General features: G+C 33.0%; 1 protein-coding gene across 2 annotated transcripts in view; it reads left to right on the forward strand.

Moving 5' to 3' along the window:
• PCDH15 (protocadherin related 15) overlaps positions 1 to 20,060 on the forward strand; it is a 791,076-nt gene extending 771,016 nt beyond the window's left edge. The window contains exons 34-38 of one of the 2 annotated variants that reach the window (XM_037066919.1): positions 8,892 to 8,910; positions 10,477 to 10,515; positions 14,882 to 14,952; positions 15,804 to 15,912; positions 19,244 to 20,060. In XM_037066919.1, coding sequence (XP_036922814.1) covers positions 8,892 to 8,910; positions 10,477 to 10,515; positions 14,882 to 14,952; positions 15,804 to 15,912; positions 19,244 to 19,795 — 790 coding nt within the window. In that variant the 3' untranslated portion in view covers positions 19,796 to 20,060. The remainder of the gene's footprint in view (positions 1 to 8,891; positions 8,911 to 10,476; positions 10,516 to 14,881; positions 14,953 to 15,803; positions 15,913 to 19,243) is intronic. The other variant, XM_037066920.1, reaches the window with a different exon arrangement.
• Positions 20,061 to 20,391: the final 331 nt, after the last annotated feature.

The raw sequence follows: 20,391 nt of genomic DNA on the forward strand, positions 1-20,391 counted from the left end.
GAAACCAGTGACTTGTTTATCATGTTAATGCAGTAACTTTTACTTTTTCATCATAGTTGTATGTAAGTGATCCAGGAAAAATGCAGACTGTTACAAATAAGCTAAAAATATAATAGGTTCTGTTATTTCCTTGAAGCCTATGTATTTGGTGAGATGAAATGCTACCAAATTAAAATGTTAATCAATCTCAAGATATAGGACATGACAGACATCATGGTATTTCAAAATAAATCCCAGGTGCTATAAGATATAGTCATCTATTTTCTTATGAGAGCACCCTTTATTCTGGTTTGCTTTTATCTTACTAGTATGTTTATACATTTGATAAACCTTTTACTTTTTTTTCAATTGCTATCTTATCTATTTATTTCTCATTGTGATCTCTTTTTTCTTCTTTATAATGAAAATAAATCTTGAGTTGTTGACTTTTGTAAGACATTTCGTTGTTTCTGCAGATGTTAAAGTCCTCTTTAGTTTTGCTTGTTCACTTTATTACATTATATTGTTAATTATAATTTTATTATAAAATCCTCTTTCAAAGAAAATACTTATCTCTTGTTCAATAAAGAAAGTCTAATCAGTTTTATCTAAAGAAACTTAAATAAATGTCTAAAAATGTGTATTTAGTATGAAATTAGTTACTAGTTCACTGATGAAAATTATAAATATTTTAATCAAATTATCAATTATATAAAACATGGTTAGCTATTGAAATTTTAGAAAAGGGCATTATTGGCTTCATTACTAATTACTTTTTAATTACTATGGCTAAATCACTCAAATTTAGTCTATAGTATATTGATAAAATATAAAAAGTTTAAATAAAATCAAGAGGAAATATATCTGGAAAATTATTACAAGTTTTATATAGACTTTCACTCTTTGTTTTAGGCAAAGAAGACAAAGATTTATACCCTAGAAAAAAATCTCTGTAATTGTAGTGGTTCTTGTATCTTAGAGTTGAACTTGTTAAATTCTTAAAGACATCGGCTAAGTACTACCTTTCTGTGTTCTTAACCAAAGGTGCACTTGACCATCAAGTAGTAGTAACTTTGTTTTTCCTGTCAAACACATGGATTAATGGTGTTTATTGAAAAAACCTACTTTAAATACAAGTATAATCATCTTTTTTACTCTGTAATTTTAAAACTTTAGGAACATGTAAGTTTGCACAGAGAAAAACACAATTCTAAAATATAGGCAAAAGTCTTGCTTGATACTTACCATTGTATGTGTATATGGTTCATGGACCAACAATGAATCATTTCAAAGGTTTCTTTCAGCTCCTATGTGTGTGGCATTTCTTCAAGAATTTGGTCTGGCATCTCTAATTAATAATATCAGATCAAAAACAATTTGTAAATTTAATTGTTTTCATTAGTTTTGCTTCAGATTCTTTTCATCCAAATCAAGCATAATTTCTTTCTTGGGAGTTTTGAGTGTGACTTTTTTCTGTTTCACTGAAAAACTTCATTTGGAGTTTTTGCTGGCAGTTGATCTTATGCATGAGAAATACTTTTTGGCAGGCTCTAACAAGGTATTATTCGTAGTTGTGTAAGCTTTTAATGTGAGTGTGTGTATATTTTTAACCTACTTTTTACCAACCTTTTAGAAATGTGAAAGAAATTCTTTGATAATTTCTTTGATTTCCTTAATAATTAAATCTTTAATAATTACTGCAGAAATATTATAAGAAATCTAAATAATAATTTTGGGTACCTATAGCCTTATAAAAATGTTACATTGTCCATTTCTATAACATTTTTACAATATTTATATAATCCAAAAATGCATTAGTATATTATATTTTTAAATGAAACATCCATACCCATGTTTTATATTTAATCTACTCTGGTTTTGGCAGATTATATTTAGAGATTCTTATATTTATCTTAAAAGTCAATTAGGAAAAGCTTCTACATGATACCTATTATCCTAATATTCTTTGAATACACAAGCCAAAATATTTTTCTTTCCTCAACACATAAGTGTCCATAAACTGACAACCAGGCTCTAAAAAAGAGGTATTTTTTCTACTGATATATTATACTCTAATTAATGCATAAAGAATTATATTAGTATCTTATTAAAGTAAATAAACAAATTACTATACATTTTCTTATTTTAAAAAGTAATCTGGGTGACAGCCAAGATGGCAGAGGAGTAAATAGAAGCTACACTAACCTCCTCCAAGGACCAATCTGGAATTACAACTAAACTGTAGAGAATTCATCCAGAATAACTAACTGAACACTAACTGGAGAGAAGCCTTAACAGACAGAAGAAACCACTTCAGCACATCGTGACTGGTAGGGAGGGCAATGGTATTGTAAGAGGGCCATAGGTGGCTGCTGAAGTTCTGAGGAATGTTTCAGCAGCTAGAGGTTCCCCCTGAGAATCGTGGAGTCTAAACCAAAGCTTGCTCACTAGCCTACAGCACTAGACCCAGAAATGAACCCAGATACTATACAGCAGGAGTTCTATCTGCTAAAGAGAGATAGCTGGAAACTCAAGAGAGCTTCTTAAAAAAACAACACAAAAGATATTGTTCACAGTCACTTATCCTGGTTCCAGTAGAGGGAGGGTGGAGTGGACTAGAGATGGTTAAGAAGAGTCTGAGACAGATGACGAGGAAGAGAACTTAAGGAAGAGCTACCAAGATGTCTGTGCTGAGTCATTCACCATCTGAGGGGCCATCATTCTCAGGCAGAGCACTCCTCTTCAAGTGGCATTAGCCAGAGTGGAAGCAAGAACCCCACCTGAGGGAATTACTCTGATCCAACCTGTGATGCTTATGTCAGACTGCTGATTACCAGTTGATTATATTATCAACCCATCGGTTAAACAGTTGATTAGTTTAACATGCAAGAAAAATAAACACAGAGAAGCAGCTACAAGGGAAGACAAAAAGGCAGACCCCAAATGAAAAAACAAGAGAATTTTTTAGAAGACTAGATGAAATGGAGGCAAGCAATTTATTAGATAGAGAGTTTAAAATAATCATTATAAGGATACTCAGAAGCATGATAAAAGATACACAAACCATAAAATAGGACCAGTCAGAAATAAAGAATGCAATATATGAAATAATACACTGGAAGGAATAAATACTAGGTTAGGTGAAGCAGATGATTGAATCAATGCTTTGAAAGACAAGGTAGAAAAAAACACCCAGGCAGCAAAAAAATAAAATAAAAATAAAAAATAGCAAGTAGAGCTTAAGAAACCTTTGGGGCAACATGAAATGTAACAACATCTACATCATGGGAATACCAGAGGGAGAAGAGAGTGAGCAAGGGATAGAGAACCTATTTGAATAACTAATGACCAAAACCTTCCCTAATTGGTGAAAGAAAAAGTTACTCAAGTCCAGAAAGCTCAGAGAATCCCAAACAAGTTGGATTCAAAGAGGCATACACTGAAGGACATCATAATTAAAATGACAAGACTTAAAGATAAGGAGAGAATCCTAAAAGCCACAAGAGAAAAGCAGGAAGTTACCTAGAAGGGAGTACCAACTAGAGTGGCATCTGATTACTCAACAGAGACATTTCAGACCAGAAGGGAGTGGTATGAAATATTCAAGGTGATTTAAAGCAAGGACTTACAACCAAGTCTACTTTACCCAGCTATCATTTAAAAGTCTACTTTACCAAGGCTATCATTTAAAATCAAAAGAGATAAAGAAGCTCCCCAGACAAGAAAAAACTAAAGGAGTTTGTTAACACTAAACCAGTATTGCAACAAATGTTAAAGGGTTTACTGTAAGAAGAAGAATAAAAAGAGAAAGAAAAAAGAGGAAAATGGTCTAACAATAAAATGGTACTACATATGTATCTATCAATAATCACCTTAAATGTAAATGACTTAAATGCTCTGACCAAAAGACACAGGATAGCTCAATGGATGAGAAAACAAGACCGTTATCTATGGTAAGAGATAAGGGTCTCCAAGAGACCCATCTCAGATAAAAAAATACACACAGACTAAAAGTAAAGAGTTGGAAAAAGATATTTCATGCAAATGGAAAGAAAAAGAAAGCTAGGGTAGCAGTACTTATATCCAGCAAAATAGTCTTTAAAATCAAGGCTATATAGTAAGAGACACAGAAAGACACTACATATTGATAAAAGAAATACTCTTAACAGGTGGATAGAATCTTAGTAAGCATTTATGCTTACAAATAAAGAAGCACCTAAATATGTAAAGCAAATCTTGATGGACATAAAAGGAGAGATCAACAGAAATACAGTCATAATTGGGGATTCTAACTGCCCTCCCCCCTTGACTTCGATGGATAGATTATCCAGGCAGAAAATCAACAAGAAGACAGTGGCCTTAATGACACACTAGATCAAATGGATTTAATTGATGTCTTCAGAGCATTTTACCCCAAAGCAGCAGAATATACACACTTTTTAAGTTCATATAGAATGTTTTCTAAGATAGACCACATGTTGGGGCACAGAACAAGTCTCAGTAAATTTAAGATTGAAATCATATCAAGCATCTTCTCTGACCAAATGCTATGAAACTAGAAATCAATCACAAGAGGAGAACTGAAAAACACACAAAGACATGGAAGCTAAACAACATGTTATTAAACAATTAATGGGTCAACAAGATCAAGGAAGAAAACAAAAGATATCTTGAAACAAATGAAAAAGAAAACAAAACAATCCAAAATTTGTGGGACACTGGGAAAGCAATCATAAGAAGAAACTTCATAGCATTACAGGCATATCTCAAAACAGAAGAAAGCTCAAACAAACAATTTAATTTCACTGTTAAAGGAATTTGAAAAAAACAACAACAAACAAAGCCCAAAGTGAATAAAAGAAAGAAAATAATAAAGATCAGAGCAGAAATAAATTAAATAGAGCCTTAAATAATGATGCAAAAGATCAGTGAATCAAAAAGCTGGTTCTTTGAAAAGATAAACAAGATTCACAAACCTTTAATCAGCCTAATTAAGAAAAAAAGAGAAAGGACCCAAATAAATAAAATCAGAGATAAAAGAGGAAAAATAACAACTGACACCAAAGAAATACAAAGGATTGTAAGAAAATATTATAATTAAATGCCAACAAAATGGAAAACCTGAATGAAATGGATAAATTTTTAGAAACATAAAATTTTTCAAAAATAAATCAAAAAGAATCAGAGTATATGAATGTATAGATTATACCAAATGAAACTGAAGTAATCAAAAAACTCCTAACAAACAAAAGCCCTAGATCAGGCTCCACAGCTGAATTTTACCAAACATTCCAAGAAGAACACCGCTCCTTCTCAAAATATTTCATAAAATTCAATAGGTGGGAAGGCTCCCAAATTCATTTTATGAGGTCAGCAATATCCTAATTCCAAAACTAAATAGACAGTATAAATACAGAAAATTATAGGCCAATATCCCTAATGAACACAGAAGCTAAAATCCTCAACAAAATATTAGCAAAATGAGTATCGTGATGTATCGAAAAGATCTTACACCAGGATCAAGTGGGATTTATTCCAGGAATGCAAGGTTAGTACATTTGCAAATCAGTAAATGTGATTCGCCACATAAATAAAATGAAGGGTAAACATCATGTGATCATATCAATAGATTCAGAAAAGCATTGATAAAATCCAGCCCTTATTTATGATCAAAACTGTCAGCTAAGTGGAACTAGAGGAAACATACCTAAACATAATAAAAGAAATACATGAGAAACCCATGCCAGCATCATATTCAACATGAACATATTCATGTTCAAGATCAAGAACAAGACAAGGATGTATGTTTTCACCTCTCTTATTCAACATAGTGCTGGAAGTCCTAGCTACCGCAATCAAACAAGAAGAAATAAAAGGTATCCAGATTGAAAAGGAAGAAGTAAAACTGTCTTTATTTGCAGATGACATGACACTATACATAGAGAATGTCAAATATTCCACCAAAACTTACTGGAACTGATAAATGAATTTAGCAAAGTAGCAGGATAAAAAATTAATATCCAGAAATCAATTGCATTTTTATATGCCAATAATGAACTAAAAGGGAAATTAAGAAAACAATCCCTTTCATAACTGCTTCCAAAAGAATAAAATAGCTAGGAATAAATCCAACAGAAGGGTATAAATTACCTGTACTTGGAAAATTGTACAACACTGAAGAAAGAAACTGAAAAGGATACAAATAAGGGGAAGCACATATATGATCATGGATAGGAAGAACTAACATCATTCTAATGTCCATACTACCCAAAGCAATCTATAGATTCAACAGAATTCCTATCAAGATTCCAATGACATATTCCACAGAACTAGAACCAATATTTCAAAAGTTCATTTGGAACCACAAAAGGTCCCGTGTGTCAATAGCAATCCTGAAAAAGAAGGACAAAGTTGGAGGAATCACACTACCTAATATTAACCAAACTATAAGGCCATAGTAATCAAAACAGCCTGGTACTGGCAGAAAAACAAACACATAGACCAACAGATGAGAATGTAGAGCCCAGAAATAACCCACACTTTTATAGCCCATGAATATGCAACAGAAAAGCAAGCACATACAATGGGATAAAGATAGTTTGTTCAATAACTGGTGCTGAGAAAATTGGACACATACATGCAGAAAAATGAAACTAGATCACCTTCTTACACCACACATAAAAATAAATCCAAAATGGGTCAAAGACATAACTACTAGACTCAAAGCCATAAAAATCCTAGAGAAAACACAGGCAGCAAAATCACAGACATTGCTCATAGATATTTTTTATTGGATCTATCTCCCCTGGCAAGGGCAACAGAGAAAAAAATAAACAAATGGGACTAAATCAAACTAAAATCTTTTTGCACAACAAAGGAAATCATCAACAAAATAAAAAGGCAACCCACAGAATGGGGAGAACATATTTGCCAATACATCTGAATAGGAATTAATATCCAAAATTATAAAGTCTTAAAACTCAACATCAAAAAATCTAACAACCCAATTTTAAAAATGGGCAAAGGACATGAGTAGTCACTTCTCCAAAGAGGACATACAGATGACCAATAGACATATGAAAGGATGCTTAAGATCACAAATATCAGAGAAATGCAAATTAAAACCACAATGAGAAACTATCTCACACCTATCAGAATTGCTACCACCAATAAATCAAAAACCGACAAGTGCTGGAGGGGATATAGAGAAAGGGCAACCCTTGTGCCCTGTTGGTGAGAATGCAGACTGGTGCGGCCATTGTGGAGATACCTCCATGCCCCAAAATTAAAAATGGATCTGCCTCTTGACTCAGTGATCCCACTTTTGGTAATACATGTGTAGGAACCCAAAACATTAATTCAAAAGAATGTAAGTACCCCTATGTTCATTGCAACATCACTTACAATTGCCAAGATATGGAAGCAGCCCAAGTGTCCATCAATGGAAGAGTGGATAAAACAACTATGGGACATTTACACAGTGGAATTCTTGGCCACAGAAAAGAAGGAAATTTTACCCTTTGCAGCAGTATGGATGAACCTAGAAAATGTTGTGCTACGTGAAATAAGTCAGAGAAAAAGAAATACTGTATGATTTCACTCACATTTGGAATCTAACATAAAGCAAAACAGAGACAGACTCACAAACGGAAAGCAGTTGACAGCTAGTGGGGTGGGGAGGTTAGGGGGTGGAGAGATTAAGCAAACATGAAAAAGGAGTCATGGACATGGACAACAGTGTGGTGATCGCTGGGGGTTTTAAGGGGACTAAATGGTAATGGAAAAAATCAATAGAAGTTAAGTAAAAATGTGTTAAAAACAAAAATATAGAACAATTTAAAAAGTAATCTATAATGCACACAAATAATGCAAAATAAAATAATTAATACACATTAGATATAAACTACATAGTATATATCAATATTATATGACTGACTAGCCTTACAGGAATCAACAGAGTATCATGTTAGTTGAAATCACACAGACAGTTACACATATTGATTCTAATGTGCACTTCTTCTAAGTACCTTTTTGCCTCTGAACTAAAACAAATAATATAAAAAACTAAATTAAATGCAACATAAAGATTCATGGAAAAGTAACATTTATCTATTGATATTTTATTTCCCACATTTATGGAACATGCTGCTAGAGAAAAGAGGCAGTTTAAATGTCTTGGAAAATGAAATCCAACTTCATTTGGATATTTTATATTATGCATATGACTTAGTTATTCTTATTAAAATCTAAATATGAGCTTTATCTCTGAAAGATATGAACTGAGTGAAAGTGAAATGTCTAAGCTTCTAAATGCAGTAGAAGAATTATCATTACCATAACTATTGGCATAACTACACGATCACTCTGTAAATCTCACTACAGAATTATTACAAAAAATAAATTGCTGATAGGATTAAATACTATTACTATAACACTGATACTACCAACTATTTCAATTGGCAATACCTTAACTACTAAATACATTTGCAGATAAGTAGATTCATCTTGTGAAGGCCTTCTAATTAAAGAAGTTTTCTACAGAAATTGTTTTGTTGAACTTTATAAAATTATGTACTTACCTCTTCATAATAAACCTTTACTGAAGTTAGTTGTTTATTGATTTCATATGGCATGGTCAACAGCACCAGTTCAATGTTTAGGCCGACTCTAATGTATGTGTTGGTGTTCATATGGAATGAGGGGTGGGATGATCATTGTTTTTAATAACATAGGCATGAAACCTTTTTCCTCTTGTTTTGATGCTGCCACAAAATATATTTCTCACTGATACAATTTTTAGTAAAAATTACTTTCTAACTTTGTCTTGGATTTTTTAAACACCATTACCTAAAATTTTATTTAGCCTAAGAAGCCAAGATGTTTAATACGATTTCTTCATTTCTGCCTTGCAGGAGAGGTTATGCATCAGAGGTAAGGGCATTATATGGTGTTATAGTATATCAGGGACTGATTTATATCTTTTTTCAAAACTAGTGTGCTTTACAAAATTTACAAGTATGCTATACTATTTTCTTTCATTTAAAGGTGAATGAAGATTAGCTGCTCACCTTTTCAAGGACACATTTATTTTTTCCTGAATTTCTATTACTCAGTATTATGAGATTACCCCCGAATTATTTTTCTATAAACCTAATTTGGAAACTGTAGCAATGATTTGACTTGACTTTTGTTCTTATTATGAGTCCAAGGCTGCATTCTATCACATTAAAGTTTCAAATCTCAAAGAGTTAAAAAAAAAAAAAAAAACTATGAGAAAGCTCTGGCTTTTCCATTGTGTTATTTGACTCTTAGTCCACAGTGAAGACACTGGGCATTCAGGCCAAGAGTAGTTAGCTAGCCTCACTGTAAGAAGCACTATCAGTGAAGTTCTGAGAACCTAGTATGTATGGTTAGCATACAGTTTCTCCGTCAAGAGAATGAAATAAGCATATGACCTGATTGGCTAATACTTTAGAAAAAGTAAGTTCTAAATTATTTGAAAATTAAGGTGAGTGACTTTAAAAATATTTTGGGGGGAAGGGGCTAATTAATAACTAACATTGAATCAGAATACCTCTAACTTAAACATCCCACCCTTTTAAATGGATACCTGAAGTAGACTCACTAATAACTCTATCATGGAAAATCTGTCTGTTCCGTCAAGTAGTTGTTCTGTTAGGCATTTCAAACCCTGGTTCATTGGTGGAAGTATCTCTCAGGCCTTCTCTGCCCACTTTCTCACTGTTCACTTTAAGATTGGTGTTGTATATCTATTTCTCCCAAACTTTGAGTTGCAAATCTAGTTCACTTCTCATTAAAGTATGAGTTATCCTGAAACAGATGAACAGTAACTGTGTTTTTCTTTAAATAAGGATGGGTAAAATAGGGAGAGAGTAGGAAACAATTCCTGCAAACTCTGAGAGAGAACCATTTCTCTAATCACAAAAGAATTTGAGAACATGCTTAATGCTTGAGTGCAGGCAATCCACATTTTGGTAAAAAGAAAAATGGGAAGCGTGTCTTTAACATGATGGTGAATATATTTCTATTATATCATCACTTCCGGTGCTCCTCCCTTCGTCCTAGTGAACCTGATTACGTTTAACGTGATTAGGGTGAAAGAAAGAGGGGCAATTGAAAATGATATTAAGTGTGCTAAGAAGAACTGTGTAACACTTAAAGTGCTTTTAGAAGCATGAGTGACTCTGTACTGTGAAGCTCAAACGGAGAAAATTGTGGATTTTTATTTAAAGAAGTTAACTGATGTTAATTAAAACAATGTTGAAATTAAAATAAATTATCTATTAATTTATGCTCCAACAGAAATAGTCAAAATATTGTTTAATGCTGTTGGTAGCCATCACATGAATAACGAATTATGATCCCAAGGTAACCAGGTTTAAGGTGTCACCTTTTTTTCGCTCTTTCCAGTCATAATCTATTTTTTTCATATGAATTACTTTCTAAATCTTTTTCTATTTTAATTTCCTTTGGCAGCAACAACAACTGCTGAGGCCCTCTCTTCTTAAACCAGAGGTATCTGTTTTCTTTCTCTTTTCAACCTCACTGTTTTCACAGTGCTCTACGCGGCATTAATGTCTATCATGCGTGTAGGCAGGGTGGGTGGCTGCCGACGTGGCATAATTTTACAAGAGCAAAAAGGTGGTTTTAAATTAAAATAAATAAATACATAAATATGCGAGCAAATCTCCTTTTTACTGCTTGCTGGTGGTAGAAATGCTGTGGGGTTTTTTTCGTCATTCTCTGGAAATTAGACAAATAAGAATTTCGATCCTATTAAATGCAAGCTATCATTGAATGAAGTAATCACGGACCTAATCAGTCACTTGTCATAGAATTGTTCCTGAGATCAGATTTAGATTAGGCAAAGCTTGAAGAAAGAATGCAGACATCTGTGCTGAAATAACAAAAGGTGAAAACTGGTTGTGGCTCACAGTCTTTAATCACTGCATGTCATTCAAATGCTGCCTTTGAGCATGTGTCTATTTCATAATGCCTATGTCATTTTCTTCTGTGGTGAGAAAGAGATGCATAGATATAAATTCATATTATTTATATTTTTTGTGTTTTGATACTGCTCAAGTTTTTAGTAAATAAAAAGCAATGTTATGTAAATATATCTCCCTTGGCAAATTTAGTATTTTATATGGACCACTTAAAAAAATTTATTCCATTTTCTTGCCATGGCTGGGTGGTTCATTTGGTTAAATGTCATCCCATGCCCAAAAGGCTAAGGGTTCAATCTCCAGTCAGCGCACATGCCTAAGTTGGGGGTTTGATACCTGGATTTTAAAAAAATTATTCCACTTTCTTAACAAAAGTATCTTCACTTTGCTAGAGAGAGAAATGTTGTGCTTAAAAATTTATTTTCTGAAATTTGGAAGTTTTGTGGTAGGAATATTCAATTTACCATATTTTGCTGTGTATAATGAATACATTTTGCCCAAAATTTTTAGGGGAAAACAAGGATGCACAGGATAGTACCTGATATACCTTGTATCTATTCTTGTGTTTTATAATTACTTCTTACATAAAATTTCCTGTACCATAATGTGATCAAAGATAAATGCAAAAATCCTTTTATAATACAAAAACAAGTACCTAAATACAAATTTAAAAACTGAATTAAAAATTAAAACAAAAAAATATTTTCCTGAAAGTTTGGGCAAAAAAAGTGTGGGTGTGCATTATATACAGCAAAATATGATATATAAATTTTTTGGCAAAAAATTGCTTAGAGACACCTCCAAAGACTACTGAATCAGATAACTCAGGGTTAAAATCCAAATACGAATTACCAGCTGGAAGACTTTAATCAAGATATGCACCCTCAAGATGAGCATCAATTTCAACTTCCATAAAATGATTGCAGGAAGATTTAAAATATTAGCTTTTAGCTCACTAGAGAGAAATTCAGTAAATAGTAGTTATTATTAGGGATTTTTTTGGTTTGTTTCTTTACATCAGCATAGCTGTTTATATTTTGGCCAATAAGATAAGCAAATTCTATGGCTTCTCTATGAGAAATTCTCTTATTTTAGCAAAAATGAATTTTAAAAATAACATGCAGTATTTTATCTAGCCATAAAATCACTTTTTAGTATGCTACTTAGCATATTTTTCTAAATGTAGGATGATCTGATAAGGGTAACAAGGACTGTGTGGAGCATCTCAGTGTCCCTTTCAGTTGACTTAGGAATCTTAATCATCACCTGGTCCATCCTCATTTTCTTATTCTGAAAAGGTGATACTCTGCCCTTCAGTGATGAGTGGCATAAGACTCCAAGAGGAACCTTTCAGATTATTCCCTCCTACAGGCACCTATTCCTTCTTTTCATATTGGGTCACGGAGTGACTAATTGAATCAGGGCTAAGTTTCCTGTGTTTCTTCCTACTTGCTTCTGTTTTCTTCTATTTTCTTAAAGACATCTGATGCCAGACATATGTTGTAGTTAGCAAGAGCTGAGCTTTACATTCTCTTTAAGAAAAAAGTGTGTGTTTAAAAAAATAACTTTTTTTAAAGCACACTTTGATTCTAACTTTTAAAATCTGCTATTCACTCAGTTGCATTAGGTTTCCATAAATATTTGTTTTTCAATTATTGCTAAAAGTTACTAAAAATCAATTTCAAAATCATTTTAATTGTAAAAACACCTATCTTGAGATCCCCTCTCTTAACAAATGTTTAAGTGCATATCAATATTGTTAGCTACAAGCACGATATCGTATAGTAGGTCTCTAGAACGTTTTAATCTTTTTTAATAAAAACTTTATACCTGTTGAAGTGTAGCTCCCGTTTTCCCCTCTCCCCACACCTGGCAATGATCACTCTATCTGCTTCTATGAGTTTGATTATTTCGGATACCTCATGTAAATGGAATTATGCTGCTTCTGTCTTTATATGATTGGCTCTTTCCATTTAACATAATGTTTTCAAATTTTATCCATGGTGTTGCATATGGTAGATATCCCATGCTTTTAAGGTTGAATAATATTCCATTTTATATACATGCCACATTTTCTTTATCCATTCTTCCACTGATGAACACTTAGGTTTCAGCTTCAAAACCAGTTGGTGATCTTTTTTCAGTGTCCATATGTATTAGATTAAATGTGTATTAGCCAAGTAGTTTAAGAGTATATTCACCTCATGGGCTTTTGCATTGGTTCCCAGTTTGGGCTGTTATGAGTGCTGTATTTTGGTGAGTGATTATAGGCATTTTGCTGGGTATACAAACTGAACTGTATTAATTTTCTGTGAAACAGGATATGCATGTATTTGACTTTAGATTACTACCATTTTCCAAAACATTTTACTAATTTATAATCTGTCTAGAAGTGTATGAGACTTCCAGTGTTCCATGTCCCTGCCAAAACATGGTATTGATAATTTTCTTTTTAATTTTAGCTGTTCTGGTGGGTAAAATGAAGCTGACTTTAACATCAAAAATAGATTCCTTTGCAAATGGTTTACAAAGCATTTATAAACCACAAAGTCATTAGATAGTACATTAGTAGAGTTGAGTGTCTGCAAACTTAATAAATACCTAGGGCAGTAGTGTAAGTGAACAGAGTTTATAGAATATAAAAACAAAAGAGCAGATGAGAGATCCTGTCATGACTGTGGGTATAGATATAAAACTCTGGTTGAGAACACAGTGGTAGCTAGTGGAGAAGATGATTGCTATAGGGAGTAGTACCACTAACCAAATTCGTGAAATGATCATATGAGACCAGTATTGCCATCTTTTTTTTTAAAAAAACAAATCGAAGTCCAGATTTTTAATAGCATTTTCTAAATAAAATTTTGGCCACAAATTCAATTTTTTAAATGACATTTGCCAAACAGAGCACAGCTGAAGGTTATACGGGCTGTGAGTTTTCATATTTTTCTAACAATATACTTATGCTCTAAGACAAATATTCTCCCTGAATTATTGTTATACCCGGAACAACAGAATTAATTATATACAAAATAGATAATTTTGTATAGATAATTAGAAATAAATACTAATCCATTTTCCCAAAGATACCTATAATTTTTCTTCCTTCCCTTTACCTACTTCATTGCAAAATTAATTTGGTTAACCTTTTCAGTTCAACTTATTTAAATGTTAAAATAGAATTTAAAAGGGAAATATAATGAAATTAAATTTGTTAGTTAAAACTGGTTTTGTATGTATATCTCAGGAAAAACATCTTTCTGAAAGAGTAGAGCTCAAAGAATTGGTATTGTCTAGAATTCTGAACTGAAAACATTGAGAGGGCGGTGCTCTGACAAATTCCTTTGTTTAACAAAAAGAGAATTACATCCAGAACTATAGATTTAATTAAATTTTATTAAATCCCATATGCTTTAAAATGTAAACATCCTTGAAAAACATTACATCTTAATGTAATTTTATTACTGTATAAATGATTATTATCAGCTCATTTCTTAAGAATAACTTTTGATAAATAGAAATGTTCTGGCTACTAGAAAACTTAGCAGGAAAATGAAACAATGCTAAAGAGAACACTTTAATTTTTCTCAAAGCTAAACTCTGTTAGTAGTATGTTAAAATAGAGTGAAATATTAACTGCCAGTTGATAGTTTTAAACGTATCCAAGAACAAGTGATAGGCTTATCTGTAACTTTAACAGATTTACCACTATAAAACATTTCCCCTTTTATCCTTTTTTTCTAATAACATAACCTTATTTTGTGTAAAATAGTTATAGCCAGAAAAAAAATTGAATATGTTTAACTAACATTCATGATTAAAGTTACTTTGGCAGGAGTCTTTTGAAAGTCATCTCATTCCAGGTCTGGAAATCTGACTTTGAGCTGAAATGTGATAAGAATTTGTTTTCAAATGCAATTTCTCTCTTTGAACAATAGGAGTTATCCATGGAATCTGGAATTGATCCTGGCCAGGAATATGGACAAGATTATTACAGTTATGAGCATGGGTACATCTTCAGATTTTTTTATCCAGTATCTTAATATTTTTACGAATGATAAAGTTTAAACAAATTATTATTACTACCATTTGTTTTATAAATGTAATTTTATTTGTTTAATCTTTGAAAATAAGTAACACATCCAGTTTTACTTTCAGTCAAGTTTTAAACAGTTTTCTACACTGAGTTCTGTTTTGAAGTTTATGCTGATATTGACTACAACTCTAAGAATGCAGTAAAAATGATTGGAAACTATTTAAATGGGAAAAATGTCAAACATATTTGCTCAATTCCTGATTCACCATTTTTATATGAGATGTTTAAGATTTTATTTAACCAGTCCCCCTCAAGATTTGTCCAAGAGAAATTAAGAAATCATACTATAGAATTTAGTAATAAGCATTTCTACACATGTAAGTTAACTGCTTTCTAAAAATACAGTAGAGAACCGTAAAGATCACTACAGATCATGTTGGAAGCAGATTTTTACTGTAAATAGAGACTTTTTGTTCTGAATAAGCCATTATATACTTTTAGAAAGAACCTATTTTGTGTCCTAAATCCTTCAATTAATTAAGGAACAATATGCCTTTCTCTTCATTCTAGACTCACCCAAAAAGTAAATCTGAAATAACTTGACTCTTTTTATTGTTATTCCAGGGTACCATTATGGCAAAAACCATTGGTCATCAGGTTGTAGTACTTATGGTTGTGTAACTAGTTTACAAGGAACCTAATAGGTGAGGTATAATTACCTGTTGTTTGAATAATGAAGAAAAAGAAGCAAACAGAGATCAGTCATGGTAGAGTCTACCCAGAGCACATGAAAACATGTTTAAAGGTGTAAGTTTCTGTTACAGGTATGAAATGCCTGAATACGGAAGTCGTGGTCGCTTGCTACCACCAGCTGGACAAGAGGAATATGGTGAGGAGGTTGGTGAAGCTGAGGAGAAATATGAGGAGGAAGAGGTAATTACTATAAGTTTCTTATGTAAGATTAATAATCCAAGAACAATCTGTTAACCCTATTTAATAACAGGCTACAAAATTTTCCAAAAATCAGAAATTCTGTTTACTTAATACATGTTGTTCGTAGAAATATAATAATGCTGACAATTTTGTCTTGTCTGTAGAAGGAAATTAATTTTTATGTAAGTTTAATTTATACCCTTCTGTAAAATTTTAAGACACCTAGAATAAAGCTACAGTAAAATTATATTTTCTAAATTCCTAAATGTTTCCCCATAAAGTTAACATAATAAAACATAAAAAAGTCTTTTGCAAAACACTGTTTACTTTCATTCTACATTGTCCGGCATACCTAAAAACTGTGAAAAAGTACAGTCTTTATCTTTCAGTTATGAGAGTAATAAAATATTACCATCAATATTTAACGAAATAATTATGCTTAAATTAGCACGGCATGTATAAAATATTTGTATATTTTGCCTAAAATATGTACTTGGGACATTTATTTAAATAAAACACATACACACAAAACAAAAAAATATTACTATAGCTTTATCCTATTCAAAATTAAGAATAGAGTAAAATTTCACAAGCTATTCAGATAAACTATCATAATTTTATGATTATTTAAAATTTTGTTAAAGGAATTGCATAAAAATATTATAGTGTATGAATGAGAGAGGAAAGAAGTTATGAAGAGTTGTTTCTCTCTCCTTTGATACAAGATGCAAAATCAACGTGTAAGAAAAAAATGAGAAAGCATTAGAATTTGGTGTCATTAATAAAAGCCAAAATGAAATAATTTATTTTTTCTTGGTCATCTTCTGTGTATAAACAGTGGGGATAAAAATCAGAGAATCATGTGTTTACTTTCTGAAATTAGTAATATAACTTGCATAAAGCTATTGGCCTGCAGATTCTTTCCTGCTTAACTTATGTGGGAAAAGATCACATCATACCTATCCCCTGGCTCACAGTTCAATTGCCTTTTCATAATTTTCAGGAAAAGGAAAAGGAAATTATAAAACCCAAAGTTGAAATTATAGAGCCTAGTGAGGAAGAAGTAATTGTCACTATTGAAAAGCCACCAGAAGCTGAGCCTATACCCATAACATGGGACAGAGCCAGAATATTCCCAATGATTTTTAAGAAAGTTAGAGGACTAGCAGAGAGAAGCGGCATCGATCTTGAAAGTGAAGAGTGGATGAGACGTTTTGAGGAAGATAAAGATTACTTAAAACTAACTCTGGACCAAGAGGAAGAAGCTACGGAAAGCACTGTAGAATCCGAAGAGGAGACCTCCAGTGACTATACTGAATACAGCGAAGAAGAGTCTGAGTTCAGTTATTCTGAGACAACAGAAGAGGAGTCTGAGTCAGAGACGCCCTCTGAGGAGGAGGAAAGTTCTACCCCTGAATCAGAATCGGAATCCACAGAGTCAGAGGGAGAAAAAGCAAGGAAAAACATATTTTTCGCACGAAGAAGGCCCGTTGTTGAAGAGGTCCAGGAAGTCAAAGGTAAAAAACAGGAGCCACCTGAAGAACTGGAAGAGGAACCGAAGGAAGAAGAAGAACCCCCAACAGAAGGAGAGGAAAGTGAGCCAGCCCCTACAGAAGAAACAACAGACCTTGAATCTCAAGGTGTCACCGAGGGGGGCAGCATGGCATCGGGAGAAGGAGGTGTGGAAAGTGAGGAGAGATCAGAATCATCACGCAGTAGTAGCAGCAGTAGCGAAAGTCAGTCGGGAGGTCCATGGGGCTTCCAGGTGCCAGAGTATGACAAAAGCAGGGAAGCGAGCCAAAAGAAGCCTGCAGGAACAAACGCTGAAGGTTACAACACAGCACTTTAAAAGTGATCACAGTAGGTGGGAGTTTTGCAGTGATGAGTGCTCTTGTGTGCCGTGCCTTCTGTGTGTTCTCTGACATGACACTTGAAAGGAAGGAAATTCACCATGATTTTGACCTGACTTAAGATTAGAAACATGCCAGAAAAGTGAATATATGTGCTATCCAAATCGATGCGTATATCAGAGTATAGCGTTAAACAGACTCATCCTTCCTATATTAGTTAATTTGGAAGACATGCAACCAGTTAATCAGTAGTTAATATTTTCTAGTGTGGTTTCTGTTAATGCTATGCGGCATTACGTATTAAAAGGATGTCTCTTTACTGCAATGTATTAGGTAAATACATATGGTGGTTTTTATATCATTTCTAAAAAATAACTCTAGGACACGCTGCAACAAATGAAGCGTCTAGGAGTCTACTTTCATAGTTTTGCATATATGTACATTTCTGGCAAAGGCATTATCATAAATATCTTGAACAGGTTCAAATACATCTGTTGTTGGCATGTTCAAATATCAGAAGTTAAATGAAATAAAATTAAAAAAATTAAATTTGCTACCATTTCCTTTCTATTGTGAATATGAGTTAAAGTGAATTGAGAAAAAAGTTAAATTATAATAAGACTTATACAATATTCATAGGTAAGTCAACATAATAATCTGAAAATATATACCTGAAAATCAAAGTGCATGTTTTTTTAGTGCAATGTGCTGGTGGTTCCCATGTCCTGAAAATACAATACTGTTGAGGATAACCTCAGATTGTTTAATCTTTGCTCCTTGCCATTTCTAATGTGGGATGATAAGAGAAAAATAAGTTTGCAATAATGCCCATTGTGTTCCAGTTGCTTACAAAAGGAAAGTTTACAATAACTACTTTTCAGTTTTGTGTATTACTAAATATTATCAGGATGGGAAAATATGTTAAGTTTACATATTTCAATGAGATGACCCATACAACCAGGACACTTCAATGGAATAAAAGGACTAAATCATACCAAAAAAATTAATTAACAATGAAGGATTAATTAGGAATCAGAATAATATGGGTTTAAAAATATTGTGACAGAAGTATTAATATGAACAAAATATAATGTGGTGTGTTCCTTTCTGTTTAACTTTCCTGAATAGTGTAGCAACTGTCAGACAATGGATCTGATCCTTAGTCAGATATAAATAATATACCTTTTTTTCCTTTCAGAGCAGCAGTTTTATCTGAAAGAATACATGTGCTCCCTAAAATACATGTCTACTTCCTAACTCAGCAATGCTTTCTCCAGAAGTTATTAAACTCTAAAATCAGTAAAGAATTGCTGGGAAAGAAACTGTTGTTGATAAAGAGCTGCTTCCTCCTACCTCTTTTGAGTTATAAACCTTTGCTTGCTTTCCGGCAAAGGTTTGGAACTACACCAGCATTGTTATCTTTGCCCTTTTCAGTCCCTTGATAATGTCTCACACGCTTTTTTTTTTTCCAATTTTGACAGTGGGCAAGAAAAAGAATGATCAAGTTAGTTGTGGATCGAGATTATGAAACTAGCTCGGCTGGAGAAGACAGCGCTCCTGAATGTCAGAGAAACCGTATTCACAACCCTAATATCCACAGTAATATTAATGGCAATATATACATTGCACAGAATGGTTCTGTGGTGAGAACCCGCCGTGCCTGCCTCACCAACAACTTTAAAGTCACTTCCCCTGTCCACCTGGGGAGGCATTTTAAGAAACTAGACAAGTTGGCAGTGACACATGAGGAGAATGTCCCCCTGAACACTTTATCAAAGGGGCCATTTTCTACTGAAAAAATGACCGTGAGACCAACCCTGGTTACATTTGCCCCTTGCCCACTGGGGACTGACAGTACCGCGGTGAAGCCATTGGGGAACAGGCTGAAAAGCACAGTTGAACAGGAGTCCACGGTTGACAGCAGGAACAGCAAGGAAGCTTTGGAACTCCATAGTGACCACACCCAGTCAGATGACGAGGAGCTCTGGATGGGTCCCTGGAACAACCTCCATATACCAATGACAAAACTGTGACCGATTTTTTAAGATCTTATTTTGATTTTTACTTTAGTTTTTAATAAACTGTGCTTTTTATTGTCACTGAGAAAACCATGTATGGAATTTTTATCATGCGCACAAGCGAAAACTTTGACGATATGCTTTAAAATTTAAAAATTAACAGATTTGCACTCACATTTGTATCAATTAATTGTTCTTCCCAGAAAATCTTTTTGGAAAGACTCTCAATTTGCCCAATAACATATCATTTAAACATTAGGCTGTCTTATGGGGTCATGAACTTTTTAAAATTTTAATAAGAAATAATTTACTAATTATTTATAATTTTTTGGTTAGCATAAATTAGTCATCCGCTCTAGGTTCATAGAACTTTTTTAGTACATACATGTCATTTTACTTTTTATTAAAAAATGGAAAAAAGTTGCATTAGAGGATTTTATAGGTAATAGATTTATGCAATTACTGTCTATATCATCTTGATTTTTTAAATGGAAGAATTACAAAGTGATAGTAAATGTGGAAATCTTCTATAAATGATTTAGAATTGTAGTCCATTTTCCTTAATGTCCAGCATAAAGTTTTTTTAAGTTTTTACATGTGTATATGTTGAC

This window comes from Sturnira hondurensis, unplaced genomic scaffold (assembly GCF_014824575.4).
Source record: "Sturnira hondurensis isolate 20B ecotype Veracruz unplaced genomic scaffold, ASM1482457v3 Scaffold0016684, whole genome shotgun sequence".
NCBI lineage: Eukaryota > Metazoa > Chordata > Mammalia > Chiroptera > Phyllostomidae > Sturnira > Sturnira hondurensis.